This window comes from Schistocerca gregaria, chromosome 6 (assembly GCF_023897955.1).
Source record: "Schistocerca gregaria isolate iqSchGreg1 chromosome 6, iqSchGreg1.2, whole genome shotgun sequence".
Taxonomy (NCBI): domain Eukaryota; kingdom Metazoa; phylum Arthropoda; class Insecta; order Orthoptera; family Acrididae; genus Schistocerca; species Schistocerca gregaria.
Window position 1 is genome coordinate 477683153 of NC_064925.1, and position 24330 is coordinate 477707482.

The 24330-nt window shown below is 45.4% G+C and overlaps 1 protein-coding gene across 1 annotated transcript in view; it reads right to left on the minus strand.

Annotated features, from left to right (window-relative positions):
- The window catches only part of LOC126278654 (proline-rich protein 36-like), a 443922-nt gene that overhangs the window by 47865 nt on the left and 371727 nt on the right, over positions 1 to 24330 (minus strand). Inside the window, exons 10-12 of the mRNA XM_049978868.1 lie at positions 14968 to 15497; positions 7578 to 7727; positions 5142 to 5334 (exon numbers count right to left, since the gene is read on the minus strand). Coding sequence (XP_049834825.1) covers positions 5142 to 5334; positions 7578 to 7727; positions 14968 to 15497 — 873 coding nt within the window. The remainder of the gene's footprint in view (positions 1 to 5141; positions 5335 to 7577; positions 7728 to 14967; positions 15498 to 24330) is intronic.

A 24330-nucleotide genomic window follows, 5' to 3' on the forward strand; every position in this document is an offset into this window, starting at 1 on the left:
TTAACTGAAAGAGAAAGAGCCAACATAGCTGCAGATGTGGTGGAAAAAATTAAAAATTCAGTCGCTGGCTTTGAACTGAGAAGGACTGATCTCATGACGAGGAAGGATTTTGCAAATATTCACGGTTAGACAACTTGGGCTCATCCGTAAGACATCAGAATGACGCAATTACTGCAGAGCTTTGGTGGATGAAATCATTGTCTGCTATCCTATGAGCCCTGAGGGATAGTTAGCGAAAGTCATCCAAGCCTGTAAACTTCTGATTTTGTGTTAATTTAATGAATTAAGCGCAGAGTGAAGAAATATCGACACGAGTTGTTTGTATGGCTGCAATGCTTGGACTAAATTGGTACGACTTTGAAATAACAACGTTATTTCAGAACGAAGTTTTCACTCTGCAGCAGAGAGTGCGCTGATATGAAACTTCCTGGCAGATTAAACTCCTGACCTTTACCTTTCGAAGGCAAGTACTCTACCGTATAAGCTACTCTGAGGCACCAGTGGAAATATAGCTGTGGCTAGCATACGGTGCCCTGAAGCCCTTCTGTGCACTTTGTCATGGTAATTTGCGTGGCTACTGATATTTAAAGGACCATATAAAGAGGCACACAACACTGGAAATAATGGGACAGTCCGCTCGGCACTCAGATGGTTAGGCCACTGGATTACACAGGTGGTAGAGACACTCAAGTGAGGCTTTCAGGAGTCTTGAGTCACTCAAAGAAGGACGGGATTTTCGGTGTTGTGCTGTATGGTACTGTCCAGAGCCCAACTAGTAGGTCTGAGTCTTACAGGCTGGCCTGCCAGCTGCTAACATCTGGAGAGGACTCACTGTTCTTGAAGAGATCAAGCCTGTTGCTGTGGGAATGGGACCTAGAGCAGTTACCGTCACGTTCGCTTGGTGTGTTGGATTGAATGAACAATGGTCCGACTTTCCTATTGCCGTTTGACATCACACAGGCATTTCCACTACAGACTTTGAGAGGGGAGTGTGCCCTGACTGGCACTCTGCTTGATATGTTGTTAGTTGGGAAACTATTTAACATTGTAGTTTCACGCCATTGGAAAGAAGTAAATAACATTTTGCCTGATTGCTATTTGCTGCAGTGCAGGTGCAAATGGGGGAGTCGGTTGCAGGGACGCAAGGCGTGAACACTCTGGAATCAGTGATCTTAGATGAGACTTTACTTGTTCGATTGGTGAGAGGACGATCATTCTGGTGTACTGCGCCGGGACGTCATGCAGATGACTTAGTGTGACCCACAGATTCTGGGCTGGTGCAGATCTTGTGCTACCCCATCTTCACGTCCACTAACACAACACGAGATTCATAAGCATTTTGTGTAGAACCAGCTTCATAAGAGGGAGTTAACCATTTTATAAGGGTTGTTAGATTCCAGTTAGGTTCTTTTGACATAGCTACATAGGCTTCTGCAGCCGGTATCATGATCATTAAAAATCTTCTGGGTATTGTACTGTGTCACTGTATAAAATATTTTAATTATAAACTTAAAACCAATGTTTCGACCGCAACAGCCTTCCTCAGGGCAGCAATTGCCTGAGGAAGGCCGTTGTAATACTGTCCAAACGTTGGTTTTAAGTTTTTAAGTAATTTATACAATGACATAGTATGATATGCAGTAGTATTTTAATCATCATAGATTCATTTACTTTTAGTTTGGACAACCAACAACTGCATAGCGAAATTCAGACTCATTGTGGTTACTCATGTCAGTGAGAGACATGCAGCTTCAATCTATTATAGTTCCATGTACATCATATTTGTACTGATAAATAGTCTATCATGTTAGATTTGTATTGTCAGTCTGTTGGTTTTATTGTATATGAAGTCGAACTTTTCTAACGAATCACCATTCTATTTTGATTTCAGTTTTATTTAAAGTAGGTAGTGTTCCCTTTATATCATTTTAATTATCAATTACTGTTAAAATATAGTTATTAACTGCTTTTGTAGCAATTCCCCATCCCAAGTTACAACCAAATTTCGGATAACGTATTTCCAGTTTGTTAAGTGTATTAACATTGGCTCTTAAGGGGTATGTTGGAGTCTAGATGGTTTCTGACTCTAGTAAGGATTTCCAAGTTCACACATGCAGGTTATTGCAGAGTTGGAATACAGTAGCAGAATGATACAACAATAGAATTTTTAATGGCTACAGCAAAGCACGTAATGTATGTTCTTGACAAAGTTTATGTGGTGAAGTTTCCACGCTGTTGAGAAGTAAAAGGGCAGGAAAAGTGAAGTCCAAAGATCTTAAAACATCGACATTTATTCACTCGAGGAGACATATACAGTTATATCAGAAATATTCAGAAGATAATATAAAGAGTCTTTTTACCTTACCCACTGTTCTTTATGAAAATTTATGGAGGATGGCAAGAGAAAATTACTGTGACTTGATTCCTTGCAATACTACAGAACTGAATAGTTTCCATAAATATTTCCCATTATGGCCGATCTTAGGTCCGCCATATTTAACACTGATACGTCTCCTTGGCCACAAAAGCCTTCTACTGGCATGTTTTTTCCCTATGATGTACGTTCTCGTCTGTCTCACTTACACACTACAGCGCTTAGGCCTCGATAGACAATAGACGCCTGTGAGTTTCCGCATCTCGTGGTGTATCTGCGCCGTTTGTGGCACCCGGTCCAGACGACATAGTTCGTTTCACAATTCCTGACGGCTGGCTCTTTCGGCCATATACTTAAATGAGAGCGAAATGCTTGTTAACTCACAGCAGGTGAGACGGCATGGCCTGGCAGGCACTATATACAAGTGTGAAGTAGTCAGGGCAGCACAGGGCACAGTTTTGCTGTGAAGAATCCATATGTTGCAGTTACAACAGTGCCGAGTATCCTGTGTGTAGGGGCAGAAGGGGGCTAAGGGAAGCTGACATTGTAATTATCAAAGAACACCCCACTTCTCTGCTCCAGAGAAACTAAGTCAGAGGCGCAGGGAAGAGACGTATAAATAAGCGAGCTTGGAGGCTCAAACCAGTCAGTCCTGTTGCCATTCTGTCTACACCTAGGACCAAAGAGAATGACGACTGTCTAAGTTGTAGGCCAACCACGATGACCTCTGGTGATTGACATTGGTGGCCAACTGGCTACCTGAAACTACCACCAACCACTGTTGCACAGATGCACCATATCATTGGAAGGGAGGGCCGCACCTTGGAGCTGCACTGGCGCGAGGAGCGAGAGACCTGATAGCCTCTGCCTCCAGTGGACTAGAAGCTGCTGCATGCAGGATGTGAACTCATGGCCTCCCAGGTGCAGAGCTGTCTGTGGGCACTTACTCGGCTGTCCTGGGCAGACGAGTACAGCTGCTAAGGCTTACTACAACTATGGCAATTGGCTGTGTCCCTTCAGCGCTCTACATGGGGTGCACAAGTTGTGCTTGAGGGAGCAGTCAGTCGTGTCATGGACTGCTGGTGCAACCAACACATGGGGCAGCCACTTAGCCATGGCGTGACTAAGAGTGTTACGTCTGGAAGGTTGAGATATTGGATGCTGATACAGCAGATTGTGGCGTTGGCATTGGTGTTGATGCGCACACATACTCTATGTTGCGTCATCACTGGGATCAGTGGAAGGCTGGCTGTGTATCTTCAATGCAATAAAGTCAATTACCCACTTGCCGATGTTTCTCTGCATGCTTCAGCGTGAGTGAACCCTATCTCCCAAACTGTACCTCTCAGTCATTCTGACATATTAGAACGCCTGAGCTCAGGGGTTGCAACATTTTATTTGGCTTCTTTTGTGGATGAACCATGTTGCAAAAGTATCGATGTCGTCACGTAATCTTCATAAAGGATAACCAAAACAAAGCACACAACAGCACAAAATACACTACTATAATATGAGAGTGCACAGTGGGAACACGTTATCTTTCAGTGTCAACAGATGCTACCAGTTTCATATCACTAAAGCCGGGTCCACAAAGGCAACAAAAGAATCGCCACTACTAATGGCGAACTGCAGTTGATTTGTAGGTGCATGTGTGAACTCCTAGTTTTCGGTAGCGCTATTTAAAAAGCGCAACTTTTGTCACGCCACAAAAAGTTGAACTTGGTTCTACTTTGTAGCGCCATTTTGCCTTCTCCACAATCGAATAACGTCATTCGATTGATACCTCGCGGCTGGATTCAAACCTTTCTAGTGCGTATTCGTTCGCAGATAGTGCTTTTGTTTGTGCGTTTGCTATTAATATGTTGAAACAGTGGTCAACAGCGACAATTATGAGATTCTTGGAGGTATATCAAGAACGAGAATGCCTTTGGAACCACAAAAGCGAATCATACAAAGATAGAAATTTGAGAGATGTTGCATTAATTGAAATAATAAACAGTGAATATGTACCTGGAATTGAAGTAGCTACAACAAAATTAAAAATTCGAAGCATTCGAAATGATTACATGAATGAAAATAAAAAAGCACTGAAACCTCTTAAGAGTGGTGCGTGTACAGACGGTATTTATAAACCCAGCCTTGCTTGGTTTGAAGCTGCAGACCGGTACTTAAAACATGTAGTCGAGAAAAGAGAGACGAGAAACACTTTGGTGAGTAATGTTTTACGTTTATTATGTTTCCAAAACATCTTATTTAGTAATATGTACAGCCATTTAATCAGCTGAGACAGGTGACGCCATTTTGCAAACTGCGCAGTTACGAAGAATTTGTGGCGTCCTGTGTGAACGGTGGCTCACAGCGCCACTTCAGAATGACTTGACTTGTGGCGATACTTTCGTTGTGCGTGTGAATCCGGCTTAACGCTAAAATCAAAACTTTCATCCTTAGAATGGTTGAAGTCGATTTCTCATTCTGATTTGCTTCGTTACACTAACAGTCTGTATGCATTCTGTCCATCTGACATGTATTTTGGAATGTTCTGACATTTCATTCTGTGACTTTCAGTCTGAGTAGGCTTAATGTGAGAACAGATCAACGTAGAAAGAAGGTAATATTGTATATCTTCCAACTTATCAATGATACATCATCAGTCTTACACATACCTGAAGCTTACCTGAGACATGTAAGTCGGCAAGTAAGTCACAGATTCCGTTGCTTACGAGTGAACTATACAAATGGCAAGTAGAAACTAATGTTCGCATCTTACCAGGTCCGGCGTGCGCCGCAGCCCCACGAAGAACTCGCCCGCCGCCTGGCAGGCAGCTCGCGCCACCTGTGAGCGCAGGTTGCGCACGTGGCGCGACAGTGCTGCCGCGACGGCGGGCGCCTGCAACAGCACCGAGTCGGGGTGGTGGCGCACCAGTCGCACCAGCACCGGCATGGCCGACAGCACCTGCTCCCTGCAACACGGGCGTGGGCCACACATGAGGAGTACTCCGTACCAGTGACAGTCAGTGGGATATACCAGGTGGGCTGAGGCCACTCGTATTTATACCCGACACATCCATCCCTCCATCTCCAGGCACCTCATATCCTGTCCCAATGCAACTTGGACAGCATCCCTCTTCTCGACCCATAATTTCTACCTGTCCTACCAATTTTAGCCAAGTTCGCATATACTTTCCTTTTTAAGGATTGCCTACCATTGGATTAGACGATTTCAATTTGTGAGGAAATCTTGAGAGTCGTTTACAATGTTTCTTCACTTTTCTTCCCATTCTCCTCTTTCTCCCGAGTCTGATCCACGAATATCGCGAGAACGGCAGAGCCATTATTATTTTGGTCATGGTACAATTGTGATTTTGCATTTGGAGCACGTGCACACTCAATTCTACCACATAACGCCATGTAAGACTATTATGTAGTATAATTCTTATAAAATGAGTTTATTATCTGAGCGTTCTGTGACTGAAAACGAAAAAGAGTTCTATGAAACAGGAAAAATTCTACTTAAATCTCGACCCATGCCTAGCTTCACATGTGCTGTCAAGATGGTCAATGAATTCACATGGGTCGAGTCCAGTGGAACACTGGAGAAAGGGGAGAAGGGGGACCTCGCAGCAGCAAGTCCTCGTCACACAGCCTACATGAGCTGTGTTGTCCTTTATTATAACACTCTCGACGCACCACAAAGGCATTTTCTGAATGGGACAGAAATCTGTAGATGTGATGTACATGTACAGACAAACAAATGATCATAATTTCAGAAAAATCGGATTTTTATTCAAGAGAAAGAGCTTCACAAATTGAGCAAGTGAATAACCCGTTGGTCCACATCTGGTCCTTATGCAAACACTTATTCGGCGTGAGATTGATAGATAGAGGTGTTGGATGTCCTCCAGAAGGATATCATGCCAAATTATGTCCAATTGGTGCGTAAGATGTCAAAATCCCGGGCTAGTTGGAGGGCCCTGCCCATAATGCCCCAAATGTTCTCAACTGGGGAGAGATCCAGCAGCTTTCTGGCCCAAGTAGAGTTTGGCAAGCACGAAGACAAAGGGTCCTTGATACGAAAAGGAATTGTACCCCAGACCATGACTCCTGGTTGTCAGGCGGTTTGGCGGGCGATAGTCAGGGTGGTGTCCCACCGCTGTCTGGGTCGTCCCAAGACAAGTCTTTTCTGGTCATCAGGGCTCAGATTGAAGCGGGGCTCATCACTGAAGACAATTCTGCTCCAGTCAAAAAGACGCCAGGCCGCCACAAACATGCTGTGCAGACAGTGTTTTACAGGATTTAATCTTCGAATGCCTTGAGGCAGTTCACTTTCAGACATGCCACACAGCACAAATAGTCACTTAAGAGGTTTAATTATAAGACATCCAAATACATGGCAATCCAGAGTGACCATCTGACTATCTTGCAACATAACCGACATTTGGTTTTATACAACACAATCCAGCTTTATCAGAGGCTTTGAGCAGTCGTTATGTATGCGGATTGACTGCGTCTCTCCAATAGTGTGGAATCACTATCACATGAGTTGGACCGTTACTAAAAGGATACGTTTTCTATTCGCATGTAAATTCTTAGTCAGTTTTCAGAAACATTCTCGCTACACATTCGCCGGATGTTAAAATCTTAGTCTGTACCATAATGGGAGTGGGGTACGGGGTCTGGTATGATTTAGCGTCACGTTTGGTGGGCGAATCGGATGTCGAACCACAGGGAAACAGATGAGATACTACACACAAATATTGTCACATGTGCAGACGTTATTCTCATATATGTTAATGCCTGTATGCCTCGGACTGTTTTGCTGAAAGAATGTCTTGCAGGTTAAAGAATGGATTCCAAGGTCGTTCAGAGGCGTCTCTGGATCTTAAAACTGCTGTAGATGTGTGAGAAAGCAAACTGCAGATAGTTATAGAACGCTTCTCAGGAAGGTATGTGACCACTTTTGGAGATACTGAACTCCCCCTCTCTGCAGATAAAGAACTGTCTGATGCTCCCATCTATGTCCCATCTGTGACACTGTTTTGGGGAACGTAATCGTTTTTTATGTTTATCACCACGCATTGTGTCTAGATCGTTACAAAGTCAACATGGTCTGAAATATTGAGCTAAACCAACGCATATTTATTTATGTGCCACTGTTGTGTTTGTCTAAAAGCGTCACCATTACCTGTAGCAGCATTGTACTCACCACTCGTGGCTGTCGAGGTTATGCAAGCAGTTGGAGAGAGACTCCCTCGGCGTGTCGACAGGTGGCAGCGCCGGCGGGAACAGCTGCAGCTGCTGGGACTGGGCCTGCAGCTGCAGCTGCGACGAAGAGCGGCCGGCGCCCTTTATCACACTGCAACCGAACACAAACACGCTGTTTCTGCAAGTCCCAAAAGAAACAAACCTGTCACATATTCTTTCAGTCCGACACTGCTGTCTTCAACAAGATGCTCAGCCATCTTTTGGTAATCTGAAAAGTTCAATTAACTCCTACTTGTGGCTCAAGTCCTTCCACCATCCTTCACACCTACAAATCCTTGATCTGCCCCATCCTCTGTTCTGCCAGTGTAGCTTGGATTTCTGCCCCTCCACGGTTCTATAAAGCCTTCCAAATCCTCGAATGCCATGCGCTCCACCTCGCCTTCTGCATCCGCCTTCCATCCCCCATCCTCTACGACCTCATCCCCTTCCCCCACCTTCTCCTTTTCCTGGAACACATCCGCCACCTTGACCCCCCTCACTCCCTGGTGTCTCCCTTCCTCTCCACTCCTAAACCAGTTCCCGCGCCTTTACCATTGTGTCCCACCCTCTCTCCATCTCCACACACTGCATCTCCTTTCCCGACACAACTTCCACCATCTGCCCCTCCTGGATGATGAGCTTCGCCCTGACGTCTACCCTTCCTACCAACTCTAACCCTATCTTCTTGCCTCCTCCTCAGGGCTCCCTCTCCTCCCTCCCTCTCCTCCCTCTCTCTCCTCCTGAGTGGCTTCCCCCTCCTACTCCCCCTCCCTCTCTTGTGTCCCCTTTCAGTGTCTCTACACTCCCTCCTTCCCTGTCTTCCCTCTTCATCTCCCGCCCCACGTGTCTCCTGCCTCTTCGTGTACCCACTGATGCCCCTACTCTCTTCATCCTGCCGCTTCCTCTATTGCCCCTTGCTCTCCCCTCCTTTTCCATCCTCTCTGACCTTCCTCTCGTCAGGTCCCACCTAGCAGTTTTATTCTTCTTCGTGTGTGCTCCAAGTGGGTTATAAGTGTGTTGTTCTGGTGTGTTTTTACTACTGTGGCCGACTTTTAACGTGTGCATGTCCATTCAGGGTCTTCTCTGAGTTTTGAAGATTCTCCAACTGTGTTTTTTAACTTTCTGATGACTTTTTTTAACTGTCCTCCATGAATGTCTCTGTATTAGTCTAATTTTTACCTCAATTTTCTCCCATTATTCTAAGTTCCCCTTTATCGCCTTATGTATGTAACATTTTATTCTTATTTTAAGCTGTCACTCGGCTGAAGAGCGGCGGATTGTGCCGCTGACAGCCCTCCCCTGCCCATATGGGGCAGGGGAATGAAATCACAATAAAGAAAAAAATGGCCTCAAGACTGTGACACAATCTCTCAAAATGAATGAGTATCTCTTTAGCATTAAAATCATGCAATGTATCCCACAAAGGGATTCCGTAATCTTTAAGTCTGCAGTCCTTAATTTCCGTACAACCTGCCTGCTCAAATCCCCCTCCATAGCGTTTGGCCCCCCTTCATCCTTTCTCACGCTGTGTCTCCCACGTCTCAGGCAACCCTAAACTCTGTGCAGTCCGCCAGCTCTCAGTGCTGACATCAGAAGTGTAGACTGAGTTTACAGCTAAGTGAGCTGAGCAGAAACTTCACTCCAGCCCTGAATCCCAAATGGGAAATGCTCTCCACATCCACAAAAATGCTGCTCATACCTTCCTCTTCCATACATTTTCTGAATGCATAATAGCAGCAAGTATAACAATGTTGTGAGTCTCAACGTTCTGGTGCAAGCCTACCAATTGTATTTCTTCTTGGGTACTTGCATTTCCGTACATGTCCTTCTCAGACCCCTGTAAGGTTACAGGGGAACGGGACTTACAGCTGAACAGGAATACGGACCTTGCTTCGTTCCTATCGAAACTTCTAATCACTGAGAGCTGAAGGCTACGTTAAAGACACACTGAAATATTTCGTGGTCCGACTGGGGATCGATTCCCCCATTTTCCCGTTTCCAAGCACTAACTTTGCCACTGACTCCCAGGCTTGACAACTGTCTCATTACTCATGAGGACTTCAAGAAAACTTCATAGAACTTTTCCGAACCCAAGATCAAGCATAGCGTCCAAAATGTTTTACCTACAATATCAACCTAACCCACGATTTCAAATATCGCTAAACTCTCCCTGTTGCAAATCCAGTCACATCCTTAAAGAATGTCCTACCTTACGTTTCCCATAGTTATGTATCATACGACGCAGTATTTCTGAAGATGAAGCTACGGTGTAGTAAACCTCTCCCGCATTGTACAAACGGTGCTTTCACGCGAGTAATCGCCACTAACCGTACATCTAGGGTAGGTTTTAGACCAGCGCTCTGGATAGCAAGCAAGTGTCTGCTGACCAGGTTCATTGTCGTAGCACTGTATTGGCGATCTGTGGGGCTGTGCTGGTAGACACACGCACACACACACACACACACACACACACACACACACACACACACACATGCAACATATTGTCATGTCAATCCCTTGTCCTCTGAAGCTGAGTTACATTTAGGTTTAGGGCGCGCTACATAGATGCTAATGGCGCTTGGGGTTATCTATTACTGTCCTCTACTTGTATACTTAATCTGCCCCGATAGTTGAGTGGTCAGCATGACAGATTGCCGTCCTACAGGCCCGGGTTCGGTTCCCGGCTGGGTCGGAGATTTTCTCCGCTAAGGGACTGGGTGTTGCGTTGTCTTCATCATCATTTCATCCACATCCGGTGCGCAAGCGCCCAATGTGGCGTCGAATGTAGCAAGACCTGCACCAAGGCGGCCGGACCTGCACCGTCAGGGGCCTCCCAACCAATGACGCCAAACGCTCATTTCCATTTCATTGTACACTCAAATTGTGTACATCGGCTGATTTTATGTTAACTGTGTGCCACAATGAGGTTATTAGCGCCAGGGGTTACATGAACTGAAACAATAAGAACGTGTAACTCGGAAATATCAGCGTGACCAGTATTGCCAAGGACATTCACCTAGAATTTCAGGGAGGTCTGGGATGGAATCCACTGAGCTTAACCAGAAGAAGTAACCTAAGGAGAGCCTGCGGCTGTGGTCATGTAAAACTGGCATTAAATGTCGGGAAATCTGTGTCCCGGCTACGTACCAATTCACCACTGCCATAAAAAGTAAAGTCTAATTTTGAAGAGAAGCGTATCCTGTGGAAAGTAAGTAAGTAAGTGAACAGCAGGACCAAAGATAAACGGATGAGCGAGATGTCTGATCTGATAAATATAGTGACTGTTGATCTCTAACGTTACTAGAGAGTGCGAGACAGATGTCTACTTAGTTACTTAGTTAGTCAGTCAGTTAAATGTTCCATAGATCACTTAAACGCAACAATTTAGTTTTTTATGTACTTATATTTTTTTGCAGGCTATCTGCTTTTAAACAGAAATTCGTCCATGGAACAGTTGTCCAGGAGAAATGATTTTGCACACATATATCAATTACATACATGTGCACTGATGAGCCAAAACATTATGACCTTCTGCTTAATAGCTTGTTTGTCCGTCTTTGGAAGGAAGTACATCACTAACTCTGCGTATCAGGGATCCGACACTTTGTTAGAAGGTTTGTGGAGGACATATAACGGGCCTCTGGTTCGCGTACGCGGTGATGGCGCTCGATAGCGACCCAGAAAGATGTCTCCCATAGCGTAATACTGCTCCCACCAACCTGCGTCCGTGCACGTTTCGAGCCGCCATTCAACTCGGTGACGGCGTTTGTGGAGACGACCATCGACCTAGTGTAGCAAAAATATGATTCACCCGAAGAGCGGACCCGTTTCCATTGATCAACGGTCGAATCGCGATGGTCCCGTGCCCAATGGGATCGTAACTGACAATTCGTTGGGTCAACGTGTGAACATGTGGTGGTGACCGGCTGCGGAGCTCCACGTTAAACAACGTACGATGAACGGTGTGCTACGAAACACTTGTACTCGTTCGGGAGAGATGCCACAGGTCACCCTCTGTCCTACTCTACAGAGAATGCAAACCATCGCACACCAGGTTCTGTGAAGAATCGTGGATGTCCAGCCATTTAGCGCTTAGTGGTAGTCCTTCTACCTCTTTCCGCAGATGCTCACGACATTAGCAAGTGAACATCCAACCAGCTTCGTCGTTTCCGAAGTGCTCGTTCACAGGCCCCGTGTAATAGTAATCTGCCCCTTGTCAAAGTCGCTTATCTCAATCGATTTCCCCATCTGCAGCCCATATCTTCGCTAGGGTGATTGCCGTCCGTGTCTGCTCCGCTTACCGCTTTGTTACCGCGTCACATGCCCATAACTTCACCAGGCGGCTACGAACTTGGCGGTGGGCAGTGTCCATAATCCAGAATGAAATTTTCACTGTGTAGCGGAGTGTGCGCTGATATGAAACCTCCTGGCAAATTAAAACTGTGTGCCGGACCGAGATTCGAACTCGGGACCTTTACCCTTCGCGGGGAAGTGCTCTATCGACTTTTTTTAAATATATAAGACGATGACCTTTATAAAATAAAATATTCCTGGGAAACGTAAATAAGTGTACTTTTTTCGTTATAGTGACAAAATATCCTGCTTCTGTCAGTACAAAACAATAACGGACCACGTTCCTCTTCTTGGGCACGTACCTTGCTAATCCCGTTATACCTCGTGTTAGTGCCGAGTGGGTCTTCACCTATGGTGTTGGATCCTCTCCACTGTCCTGGTCCTTTCTTGTTCTGATATTTGTAGGCAATAATTACATTCTCCTTCCCGGGATACCCCAACTGGGTGGGGGATCAAGTGGGGCACTCCCTAAAAATTAGCGTAATATGTTCGATATCTCGGATGTCTCATAAGCTGTGAGTGATGTCCTTGTAGTAATGCCCAAAAGGCGAGTACATTCTTACTGCCGTCTTGGAAAAGATAAAGCACAGTCAAACCTCGAATACAAGTCACTGTGTTTGTCTTTGTTCGGGGATAATAGGCTATATCTGGGAGAAGTAGTATCCGTGGTTCTATTGCTTTCGGCACCACCCGAAGGAGGAAGGCAATCATTTCTTGGACCAAACACCATACGTCCGCCGAAGGCCCGCATATCAGGCGACGTTCCCCTGTGTCTATAACATTGCATTGCGGACACAGTGGCTCGTCCGCCATATGAATTGTATGCAACCTGGAACGAGTCACGTATTTCCCATTTACCACCTGATACCACAGTGCGCGCCTCCCCGTATCAAGGTGCTGAGCTACCCAAGCACGACTCACGATCCGAACTCACAGCTTCAGTTCTGCCAGTATCTCGTGTCCTACCTTCCAAACTTCACAGAAGCTCTCCTGCGAACCTTGCAGAAGTTTCATATCGATGCGCTCTCCGCTGCAGAGTGAAACTTTCATTCTGGAAAGATCTGGCAGGCTGTGGCTAAGCCATGTCTCCGAAATATCCTTTCTTCCAGGAGTGCTAGCTCTGTAAGGTTCGCAGGAGAGCTTCTGTGAAGTTTGGAAGGTAGGAGACGAGATACTGGCAGAACTGAAGCTGTGAGGACACGTTGCGAGTCGTGCTTGGGTAGCTCAGTCGGTAGAGCACTTGCTGCGAAAGGCGAAGGTCTCGAGTTCGTGTCTTGGCCCGGCAAACAGCTTTAATCTGCCAGGATGTTTCAGCGTCCATAATGGTTCTGCTGATCAGTGCAAGTGTTAGTTGTAACTTTGGAGATGTCAGTTTCGAGAAAACCGACGTTTTTTTTAACAAAAACCTGGCAACCGTGGCGCCAAATTATAATGTGCTAATCCTCGAAACATACAAACAACTGAGTAACTAACTAGTACAATGACACTCACGGTTTGGCCTCGTGTTGTAAAGAGCGTCAGTCTTTGTGACGTGGATTTGTGGCAGTGCGATATACACTACTGGCCATTAAAACTGCTACACCACGAAGATGACGTGCTAGAGACCCGGAATTTAACGGACAGGAAGAAGATGTTGTGATGTGCAAATGATAAGCTTTCCAGAGTATTCAGACAAAGTTGGCGCCGGTGGCGATACCTACAACGTGCTGACACGAGGAAAGTTTCCAACCGATTTCGCATACACAAACAGCAGTTGACCGGCGTTGCCTGGTGAACTGTTGTTGTATGCCTCGTGGAAGGAGGAAAAATGCGTACCATCACTTTTCCGACTTTGATAAAGGTCGGATTGTAGCCTATCGTGATTGCGATTTATCGTATCGCGACATTACTGCTCGCGTTGGTCGAGATCCAATGACTATTAGCAGTGCATGGAATCGGTAGGTTCAGGAGGGTAATATGGAACGCCGTGCTGGATCCCAACGGCCTCGTACCACTAGCAGTCGAGATGACAGGCATGTTATCCGCTTGGCTGTAACGGATCGTGCAGCCACGTCTCGACCCCTGAGTCAACAGATGGGGACGTTTGCAAGACGACAACCATCTGCACGAACAGTTCGACGACGTTTGCAGCAGCATGAAGTATGAGCTCGGAGACTATGGCTGCGGTTACCCTTGACGCTGCATCACAGACAGGGGCTCCCGCAATGTTTTACTCAACGACGAACCTGCGTGCACGAATGGCAAAACGTCATTTTTTCGGATGAATCCAGGTTCTGTTTACAGCATCATGATGGTCGCATCAGTGTTTGGCGACTTCGCGGTGAACGCACATTGCAAGCGTGTATTCGTCATCGCCATACTGGCGTATCACCCGACGTGATGGTATGGGGTGTCATTGGATACACGTCTCGGGCACCTCTTGTTCGCATTGACGGCACTTTGAACAGTGGACGTTACATTTCAGACGTGTTACGACCCGTGGCTCTACACTTCATTCGATTCCTGGGAAACCCTACATTTCAGCAGGATAATGCACGTCCGCATGTTGCAGGTCCTGTACGGGCCTTTCTGGATACAGGAAATGTTCGACTGCTGCCCTGGACAGCACATGCTCCACATCTCTCACCAACTGAAAACGTCTGGTGAATGGTGGCCGAGCAACTGGCTCGTCACAATATGCCAGTCACTACCCCTGGTGAAGTGTGGTATCGTGTTGAAGCTGCATGGGCAGCTGTACCTGTACACGCCATCCAAGCTCTGTTTGACTCAATGCCCAGGCGTATCAAGGCCGTTATTAAGGCCAGAGGTGGTTGTTTTGGGTACTGATTTCTCAGGATCTATGCACCCAAATTGCATGAAAATGTAATCATATGCCAGTTCTATTACAATATAATCGTCCAATGAATACCCGTTTATCATCTGCATTTCTTCTCGATGTAGCAGTTTTATGACCAGTAGTGTATACATGCAGTACATGTTTAAGAAGCTATTCAGCTGACCTGGAGCGTGACGTCAGAGGTCCCCTGCCCTGAGCAGCGGCAGGCTTGACGAGCAGCGCCCCTGCCCGCCTGCCCGCCGGCTGCGGCCTCCTGCTGCCGCCGGGGGGTGCCGGAGGACCTTCCACGTCCAGGCGGAGGTCGATGACCGGCGGCCGGGTGACGGAGGGCGCGTGGGATGGCAGCCCGGGGCCGGCTGCGGGGGCGGGCGTGGGCGCCGGAGCCGGGGGCGGTGCGGGCTCTGCCGCGGACTCCGCCTCCGGCTCCTCTGGGGGCGGAGAGGGCGGCTGCCCGTGCTCCTCCTGGCGGGTGGGCTCTTCTCGGGGCGGGGACGGCGCGCGCGTCTGCTGCGGCAGCGCCTGCGGGGGCGTGGGCGTCTGCGTCGGCGTGGGCGTGCCGGCTGTTGTAGCTGCAGGCGTGGGAGTGGCCGCGGGGGCTGGAGTGGGCGTGGCCGACGGTGCAGGGGCCGGAGTGGGCGTCGCCGCCACCCCCGCCGTAGGCTCCAGTTGCGGCTGCGGCGAGGCGGTCTGCTGCTGCGAGAGGTGTTAAGTGTACATTCTGTCGTTATGGGTCTGCGTAATGTTAGCCAAAGCTTCCGCCTTGTACAGAACAACAGGCTATGATTATAACACATTATAAAAGTACGCAGCTTATGTCTGTCCAAATGTTTGTAGAGTATCGTGTAAAAATTTGAAGTAAATCGATCAAGAACTTTTCGAGATTTTTGGTAACAACATTTCCCCTTTGTACATCACATATATATTTACGTATTACAATAACAAAAATTGTACAGAGGTTGTCTGTCAAAATGATCGTTAGAGAATTGCGTAAAAATTTGAAGCAAGATGGTCAAGAACTTTCCGAGCTTTTTGCTAACAACATTTGTGCTTTATATGTGTATCTATATATTATATATGTTAAAAATGTGTAGCCTATGTTCATTCCAATGTTCGTTAGTTCATCATGTTACAATTTGAAATAAATGAATCAAAAACTTGTCGCGATTTTTGCTAACAATATTGCCCTATACTTAATACCATATACATTTAAATAATATTTACTCTATGTCCACCCGAACTTCTATAAGAGTATCGTGTAAAAATCTGAAGTAGATTGGCTTTGAAGTTTTAGATGCTTTTGGTAACAATCTTCAATATAACTTCTTTTATATATTAGTATAGTTTTTAAATGTATATTTATGTACCATATATATTAAAAATGTGTAGCATATGTTCGTCCAAAGGTTTATTGAAGTATTATGTGAAATCAGAAGTAAATCAGTCAAGAACTTTTCAAGATTTTCTCTGAAAACTTTGTCCCTTTATGTAATATGTACAGCATGTATATTTAAGGGGGGTAGGACGTCAAAGGGACCGACATGGAGCAGTAGAGACACCACAGGACATTTTTAATTCCACTGTCTATACTTTTACAAATAAATTCATAAAACTTTGCCAGCATGACCAAGAAGGATTCAGGATTCACACTCGTAGCAGTAAAAGCTCAAACACATAAGGAAATAAATTTTTTGACATGTGAAATTTCATAATTTTTTCACTTACTATTGACTTTATTTGTTGCTATAGGTACACTTTTCTTCATAAGTAAGAGAGATTCTTCAACAAATTTTGCACTACTTCTTAAACACAAACTCCTTAATGCAAAACTCTAGAATTTTCAACTCTATTAAAATCTGTAGTAAAAGTTGAGATAAATAATTATAAAATTTGATTTTCTTCTAAACATGAAGTTTAAAATGTAACAGCTCATTCATTTTTCCATAAATTAAATAAATTCTAGAGTTTCATACACCTGTAAGTATGGTTTTATGCTGTGCAAAATTCATCGAAGAATCTCTCTTACTTATGAAGAAAAGTGTACCTATAGCAACAAATACAGCCAATTGTAAGTGAAACAATTATGAAATCTGACTTGTAAAAAAATTGTTTGGTTATGTTTTTGAACTTTCATTGCTATAAATGTGAATCTTGTATCCTTCCTGGTCATGCTGACAAAGTTGTAAGAATTTATTTGTGAAAGTATACACAGTGGAAATTAAAATGCTCTGTGGTGCCTTTCCTGCTCCAAGTCGACCCGTCTGACGTCCTGCCTCCCTTAAAATATATGTAGCCCACGTCCGCCCGAAGGTTTATTAGAGTATCGTGTAACAATTTGAAGTAAATCAATCAAGTACTTTCCCAGGTTAAACAACGACTTGTGTTTGTACATTAGTACAGAATGTAATAGTTCTAGAAGGCCTATATAAATATTATTTCTTTATTATTTTTCTTCCTTCCTTATGTTATGTCAATACATTCATGTATTACAACAACATCAATATTTCAATGCATCTGCCTATATCTTTGCTACGAGAGAGCCTGTTTTCGACTATCGAAACAGAACAATCTAGGGCGATGGCGAGAGGCACTTATTATTGACGTGTGGCGTGGCTGGAGTGTTGGTTGTCATTCTTACAGCCACGGATAAAATAAGGAGACTAAGATGTGCACCATACTTTATGCAGAAAGACAGTAATTAATAATAACATGGGTGAACTGTTAACTGAACGCCCTGTTTTATGCGTGCTTGAACTGAGACAGTTTTCGCGTGTGCAATGGACGCAAATCGGTGGGTCGCTGACGAAACAAGGCGTGCGTACGATATTTGTTTTGCACATTTGGAGAATACTGCTTTCATTTGAATAACCCTTAAACTGTGTCGTACAAATCAGTGCAGTGAAACTGTTTTGCTGTTGTCTTGGAGGACGATACGGTGTGGACGAATATTCTCCGTAAATAAGTACTTTAAACTGCGCACACTCTGGAACTGCAATAACGCGACATCAAGCTCACGACGACAGCTACGACGGCAGGGGAGTCCCAAGACTGCCTGAAACCGACCTGGAGGCCTTATTTTCAATTCAGAATTGCCAAGTGCAAGTACCGGCATGTCGCACCGTCGCTACCACACTATCTCGGAATCCTGCAACGAGGTGAGGTGCAGATATTGCTCAAACTTTCTATAAAGACTTCGAAATCAGGGACTTCCAGTTTAACCTTTAATATCTCTTTTCTGCTAAAAATACAATATTCTTTCAGTCATAATTATACATTTTCTCAATCTGCCACACCATTGTCACTGCAACAGTAACAAATGTAGTGTTCGCTTCTCCCTCCTCACTTAAATTGTTCTGCTACTTAATAGAATTCATTCAATGTACCTGCACGTTACGCAGATCCTAATTTCTAAAGTAAGAAATAAATAACTGTCGAATGAACAGATTTTCTTAAAAATGGTTCCAGTGGCTCTAAGCACTATGGGACTTAACGTCTGAGGTCATCATACCCTAGACTTAGAACTTCTTAAACGTAACTAACCTAAGGACATCACACACATCCATGCCCGAGGCAGGATTCGAACCTGCGACCGTAGCAGCAGCGCGGTTCCGTACTGAAGCGCCCAGAACCGCTCGGCCACAGCGGCCGGCCAATAGATTTGCAACCCGCCATTGTACGGCGTGCGTGTGGCCTATCGTAAGTGTGGTTTGTTCTGACAGGCTACGAACTGCAGCTCGCGCGCCATTCGATTTTGACAGTTGGTGTGCACACGTTTGGGGCTGGTTTGTTTACAATATTACGTGAGTTGCATTGGTTGGACGCGATAGTGTATTGGGAGTAACTGAGCGCATTTCTAGGTGCATGCATTCTTATTATTCAACAAAATTCGTACTACAGACTGTACTTGCCGTCATCATCATCATCAGTGTTCTGCCAAAAGGCAGGTTTTCACATGGGAGCTCTCCAGGCTGTCCGGTCTTCTGACATCCCCTTCAGGTCTGCATAATTTCCCCTTCCCTTTATGTCGTCTATCATCTTGTATCTCCTTCTTCCTCTCAGTCTTCTCCCACAAACCAATCCTTCCAAAGCATCTCCTAGCAAGCACTCCCTTCTCAATGAATGTCCCAACCAGTTCTTTTTCCTTTCTCTTACAACCTTCAGCAGACATCTTTTCTCACCAACCCTTTCCAATACTCATTCATTACTCACTCTTTCCATCCAGCTTATTCTCTCCATTCTCCTCCACATCCACATCTCAAATGCTCCTTTTTTTCATCCTGACGCCCCAGCGTCCATGTTTCTGCCCCATATAGTGCCACACTCCAGACGAAACATTTGCCAAGCCTTTTCCTTAGTCCTTCATCTAATTTGCCACATAAGAGTCTCCTCTTTCTGTTGAATGCCCCCTTCGCTACGGCAATTCGAGTTTTCACCTCCTGGTGACATCTCAAGTCTTCAATTATTGTGCTTCCAAGACATTTAAATGCACTTACTTGGCTAATGGTAGTTTGTGCTATTTTAATATTGGACAGTCTGCGTCTTGTACTCATGACCACACTCTTTGTTTTTGCTGTGTTTATTTGCATCCCATATTCCACACAAGTTTCATTCTGAACTTTCAGCATGTTATTCACTGTCCGCTCACTTTCTGCCACTGTGTACTGGCTGTAACGACATTTAATGTCAGAAAACTGTGTTTATTTAATTTCCTTGGTCCTGAGTTTTGCATGTTTGAGTAAAGGTACAAGTCAAGTACATGCGTACAATTTTGACGCTTTGGTGAGACTCCCACGCGTGGAATTAGTCACTTAAGTTGGTAATATAAAGAGCTTTGTCATCACACGATTAAACAATCATTTACATTATTTAAACCTGTATCGACTATTTCCGTTGTGTTATATACCCGAACACGTTTCTAGGCTTTTATGTTGTCTTCAACGAGTTGCTTTGCTTAGTTTCTTGCCTGGAAACGGCCGAGTAGTACTGTCCAATAATACACTTAATCGTGGACATTACTTGCGCGCAGTCAGCTTGTGCATTACACTGACGGAGAGGAAAGTGTGAACGAACGCTACCAACCCGATACTCCCAGAACTTCCATGCCTGTGGGATACGTTGACTAAAATATCATATTTAAGCGAACTTACTTCCAGTATAGAGAAAAGTCACACCCACAGATGTAAAACTGTGTGAATGCACGATGACTTTTTTAGAACGTCTAACGTTTTCAGATGCGTTTTGCGAAAGCGTGCCGGAAGGACGTGCGACATGCACAGCATCTTTCGGACTGCGAGAAACGTGGAGTCACTGGCATAAGGGCCATGCCACCGTCATAAAGGCATATTGCGGGGACAGTTGGCTGCAGTGAGATGACTTCAGAACCAGTAATGACGAGATGCACTCTGGGCAATAGAGTAGCAAGGAGAGTAGGCGCTCTCCCTTCCCTGATGGACTGCAACACGTTTAGTTTCGAAGCCTTTCCGTTGAAGAAAACACGTACCAGGTCCCTCTCAGCGTTGCGTAAATGTAATACATCCTCATGCAATTTTATTCCTTTGTGGGGTTTTTCTCAAGAAATATGTTGTATATATTAATCCTGGTGTATCGAAAGCAAAATGATCGCACTATCCTCTGTTAACGTCACTTTCAAAATAAATAAGTTTTCCCTCCTTCATACAAGGATCTTATCAGAAGATCCGATAACTGCGTTGATACGGACTATAGTCGTTGGTATAAACGATATGTATACATTAAATTTGCTCGCTTTAGAGGGGAGGTGCAGTAGGTAGAAGTATGCACGCTGTACTGTAACACATACAGGGTGTTTCAAAAATGACCGGTATATTTGAAACGGCAATACAAACTAAACGAGCAGCGATAGAAATACACCGTTTGAAGCAATATACTTGGGACAACAGTACATTTTCAGGCAGACAAACTTTCGAAATTTCAGTAGTTACAATTGTCAACAACAGATGGCGCTGCGGTCTGGGAAACTCTATAGTACGATATTTTCCACATATCCACCATGCGTAGCAATAATATGGCGTAGTCTCTGAATGAAATTACCCGAAACCTGTGACACTGTGTCTGGCGGAAGGGCTTCACATCCAGATGAGATGTACTGCTTCAGCTGTTCAATTGTTTCTGGATTCTGGCGGTACACCTGGTCTTTCAAGTGTCCCCACAGAAAGAAGTCACAGGGGTTCATGTCTGGCGAATAGGGAGGCCAATCCACGCCGCCTCCTGTATGTTTCAGATAGCCCAAAGCAATCACACGATCATCGAAATATTCATTCAGGAAATTAAAGACGTCGGCCGTGCGATGTGGCCGGGCACCATCTTGCATAAACCAGTGTCGTCTAAGGCAGTTTGTACCGCCACAAATTCACGGAGAATGTCCAGACAGTGTGATGCAGTAATCGTACGGATCTGAAAAATGGGCCAATGATTCCTTTGGAAGAAATGGCGGCCCAGACCAGTACTTTTTGAGGATGCAGGGACGATGGGACTGCAACATGGGGCTTTTCGGTTCCCCATATGCGCCAGTTCCAGGTAAAAATAAGCTTCGTCAGTAAACCAAATCCTGCCCACATGCATATCGCCGTCATCAATCCTGTGCACTATATCGTTAGCGAATGTCTCTCGTGCAGCAATGGTAGTGGCGCTGAGGGGTTGCCGCATTTGAATTTTGTATGGATAGAGGTGTAAACTCTGGCGCATGAGACGATACGTGGACGTTGGCGTCATTTGGACCGCAGCTGCAACACGGCGAACGGAAACCCGAGGCCGCTGTTGGATCACCTGCTGCACTAGCTGCGCGTTGCCCTCTGTGGTTGCCGTACGCGGTCGCCCTACCTTTCCAGCACATTAATCCGTCACGTTCCCAGTCCGTTGAAATTTTTCAAACAGATCCTTTATTGTATCGCTTTTCGGTCCTTTGGTTACATTAAACCTCCGTTGAAAACTTTGTCTTGTTGCAACAACACTGTGTTCTAGGCGGTGGAATTCCAACACCAGAAAAATCCTCTGTTGTAAGGAATAAACCATGTTGTTCACAGCACACTTGCACGTTGTGAACAGCACACGCTTAGAGCAGAAAGACGAGGTACAGAATGGCGCACCCACAGACTGCGTTGTCTTCTATATATTTCACATCACTTGCAGCGCCATCTGTTGTTGAAAATTGTAACTGCTATAATTTCGAAAGTTTGTCCGCCTGAAAATGTTTTGTTGTCCCAAGCATATTGCAACAAACGGTGTATTTCTAACGCTGCTCGTTTAGTTTTTATTGCCGTTTCAAATATACCAGTCATTTTTGAAACACCCTGTATAATGGTGAATTAATCTACGTAAGCAGTGCACGCATTGTAGCCACTCCCTGGCAGCTTAACGAGTGATAATTTATCTTGAAATCACATAATTTCTAGCTAGGGCGTTTACTTCATTACAGTTTATTAACTCTGCTACTAATTATTTGCTATGTTATCAGCAACAACACTTGTATCACCTCAGTCAATGAGACAATCTTGTCAAATTTATCATCATGTGCATGTAGTCAAAATACTTAAATGAAAAACAGGATATTAATGAGGAAAGTGATAAGTGTCAGAAATCATTCAGAACTGCTTCACAAAACATTTTGTATCACTGCTGCTCCAAGAGGTGCCGAACAAAAATGGAAAGCAAAAACTGTCGACGCTTTCATTAAACATAAAAGATTGTTGAAAAGACCGGGATTGTGTCATTCATTATTTAAATAATGAAACACTGCACCGTTTTCGTATTTTTACATTCTTAGCACTACGCGTTTCGAGAATTTCTCAGTCATGACTAAATATTAACGTGCTTTCTGTACTGATCTGTCTCTCTTGCACTGCAGTCCTCATTTTGAGGTAATGAGGTACTGTGCCTCCTCCATTATGAAGAAAATCACACACACTGTGAAACTGCACAAACAGTATGAGTGACGATACAGTATAGTGCAAGAGAGGTACAAGAACACACATACAAATGTCACACAAAATACTTACGTAAATATTTGCACTTGCCTATGAGTATAAGCTCTGGCAAGGCGTAGTGCTAAACACGAAAAAAAGTGCGTACCAGCTGCGCCGTTTCGTTATTTAAGTCAGAAACGTTTGAGCCACGCGAAGACAGCAAACAGCCACAGGTGGCCAAACAACGAAACACGCGAGGTTTGCGTTCGAGTGAGGCAAAGGTTTCATGACGACCACAACGATGGCGACGCTGCGTATCTGCCGTGGACACGCTTTGAGAACGATTGCAATCGGTTGTGATACCGTTACTCGGACGAAGATGGTAAAGCATCTGGGGATACTCATAGATTCTTCATGACTAAACAACGATTCACAGAAATGACGCATAGCAAAACCAATCACATCAAAGTAATCACGGCACTGAGGTGCATGTTTTGAGACAACGTAATGCACCCAGGAACACTGGCGAACGTGATCGTTTGGTAGTCCAGACGTTATAGTGTTGGGAAGCATACTGTTGCGTGGGCGTACTGACCTCCAAATCTTTGAAAACGGTGCACTCCACATCAACAATATTATGACAGCGTGATCCTTCCATATTTGCGTCTTTTGAGAGGTTAATTTTTGTGGATAACAACACGCGACCGCATCTAATTGTATAGGTGGAGAAGCTGTTGGAACGACAGGTCATTCAGCAACTGGATCGGCCTCCCAGTTCCCCCGACTCAGATCCCGTCGGCGAGCGGTGCGTTGGGCAGACATATTGCAACACGTCCGCACGCAGCTGCGACCACTCGGCGGTGGTCAATCGCCTGGTGGAGGGATGGACCACCCTATTACAAGAACTCCTTACGAACCTTGATGTCAGCATCGGAGCACATCGCAGAGCACGCACTACCGTCGGCGGGGATCACACGGTCTACTAAGAACCATGTACCGCATTTTTGTAAATTCCAGGAGTCATCATCAATCACGATGACTTCTACATCTACACTCCTGGAAATGGAAAAAAGAACACATTGACACCGGTGTGTCAGACCCACCATACTTGCTCCGGGCACTGCGAGAGGGCTGTACAAGCAATGATCACACGCACGGCACAGCGGACACACCAGGAACCGCGGTGTTGGCCGTCGAATGGCGCTAGCTGCGCAGCATTTGTGCAGCGCCGCCGTCAGTGTCAGCCAGTTTGCCGTGGCATACGGAGCTCCATCGCAGTCTTTAACACTGGTAGCATGCCGCGACGGCGTGGACGTGAACCGTATGTGCAGTTGACGGACTTTGAGCGAGGGTGTATAGTGGGCATGCGGGAGGCCGGGTGGACGTACCGCCGAATTGCTCAACACGTGGGGCGTGAGGTCTCCACAGTACATCGATGTTGTCGCCAGTGGTCGGCGGAAGGTGCACTTGCCCGTCGACCTGGGACCGGACCGCAGCGACGCACGGATGCACGCCAAGACCGTAGGATCCTACGCAGTGCCGTAGGGGACCGCACCGCCACTTCCCAGCAAATTAGGAACACTGTTGCT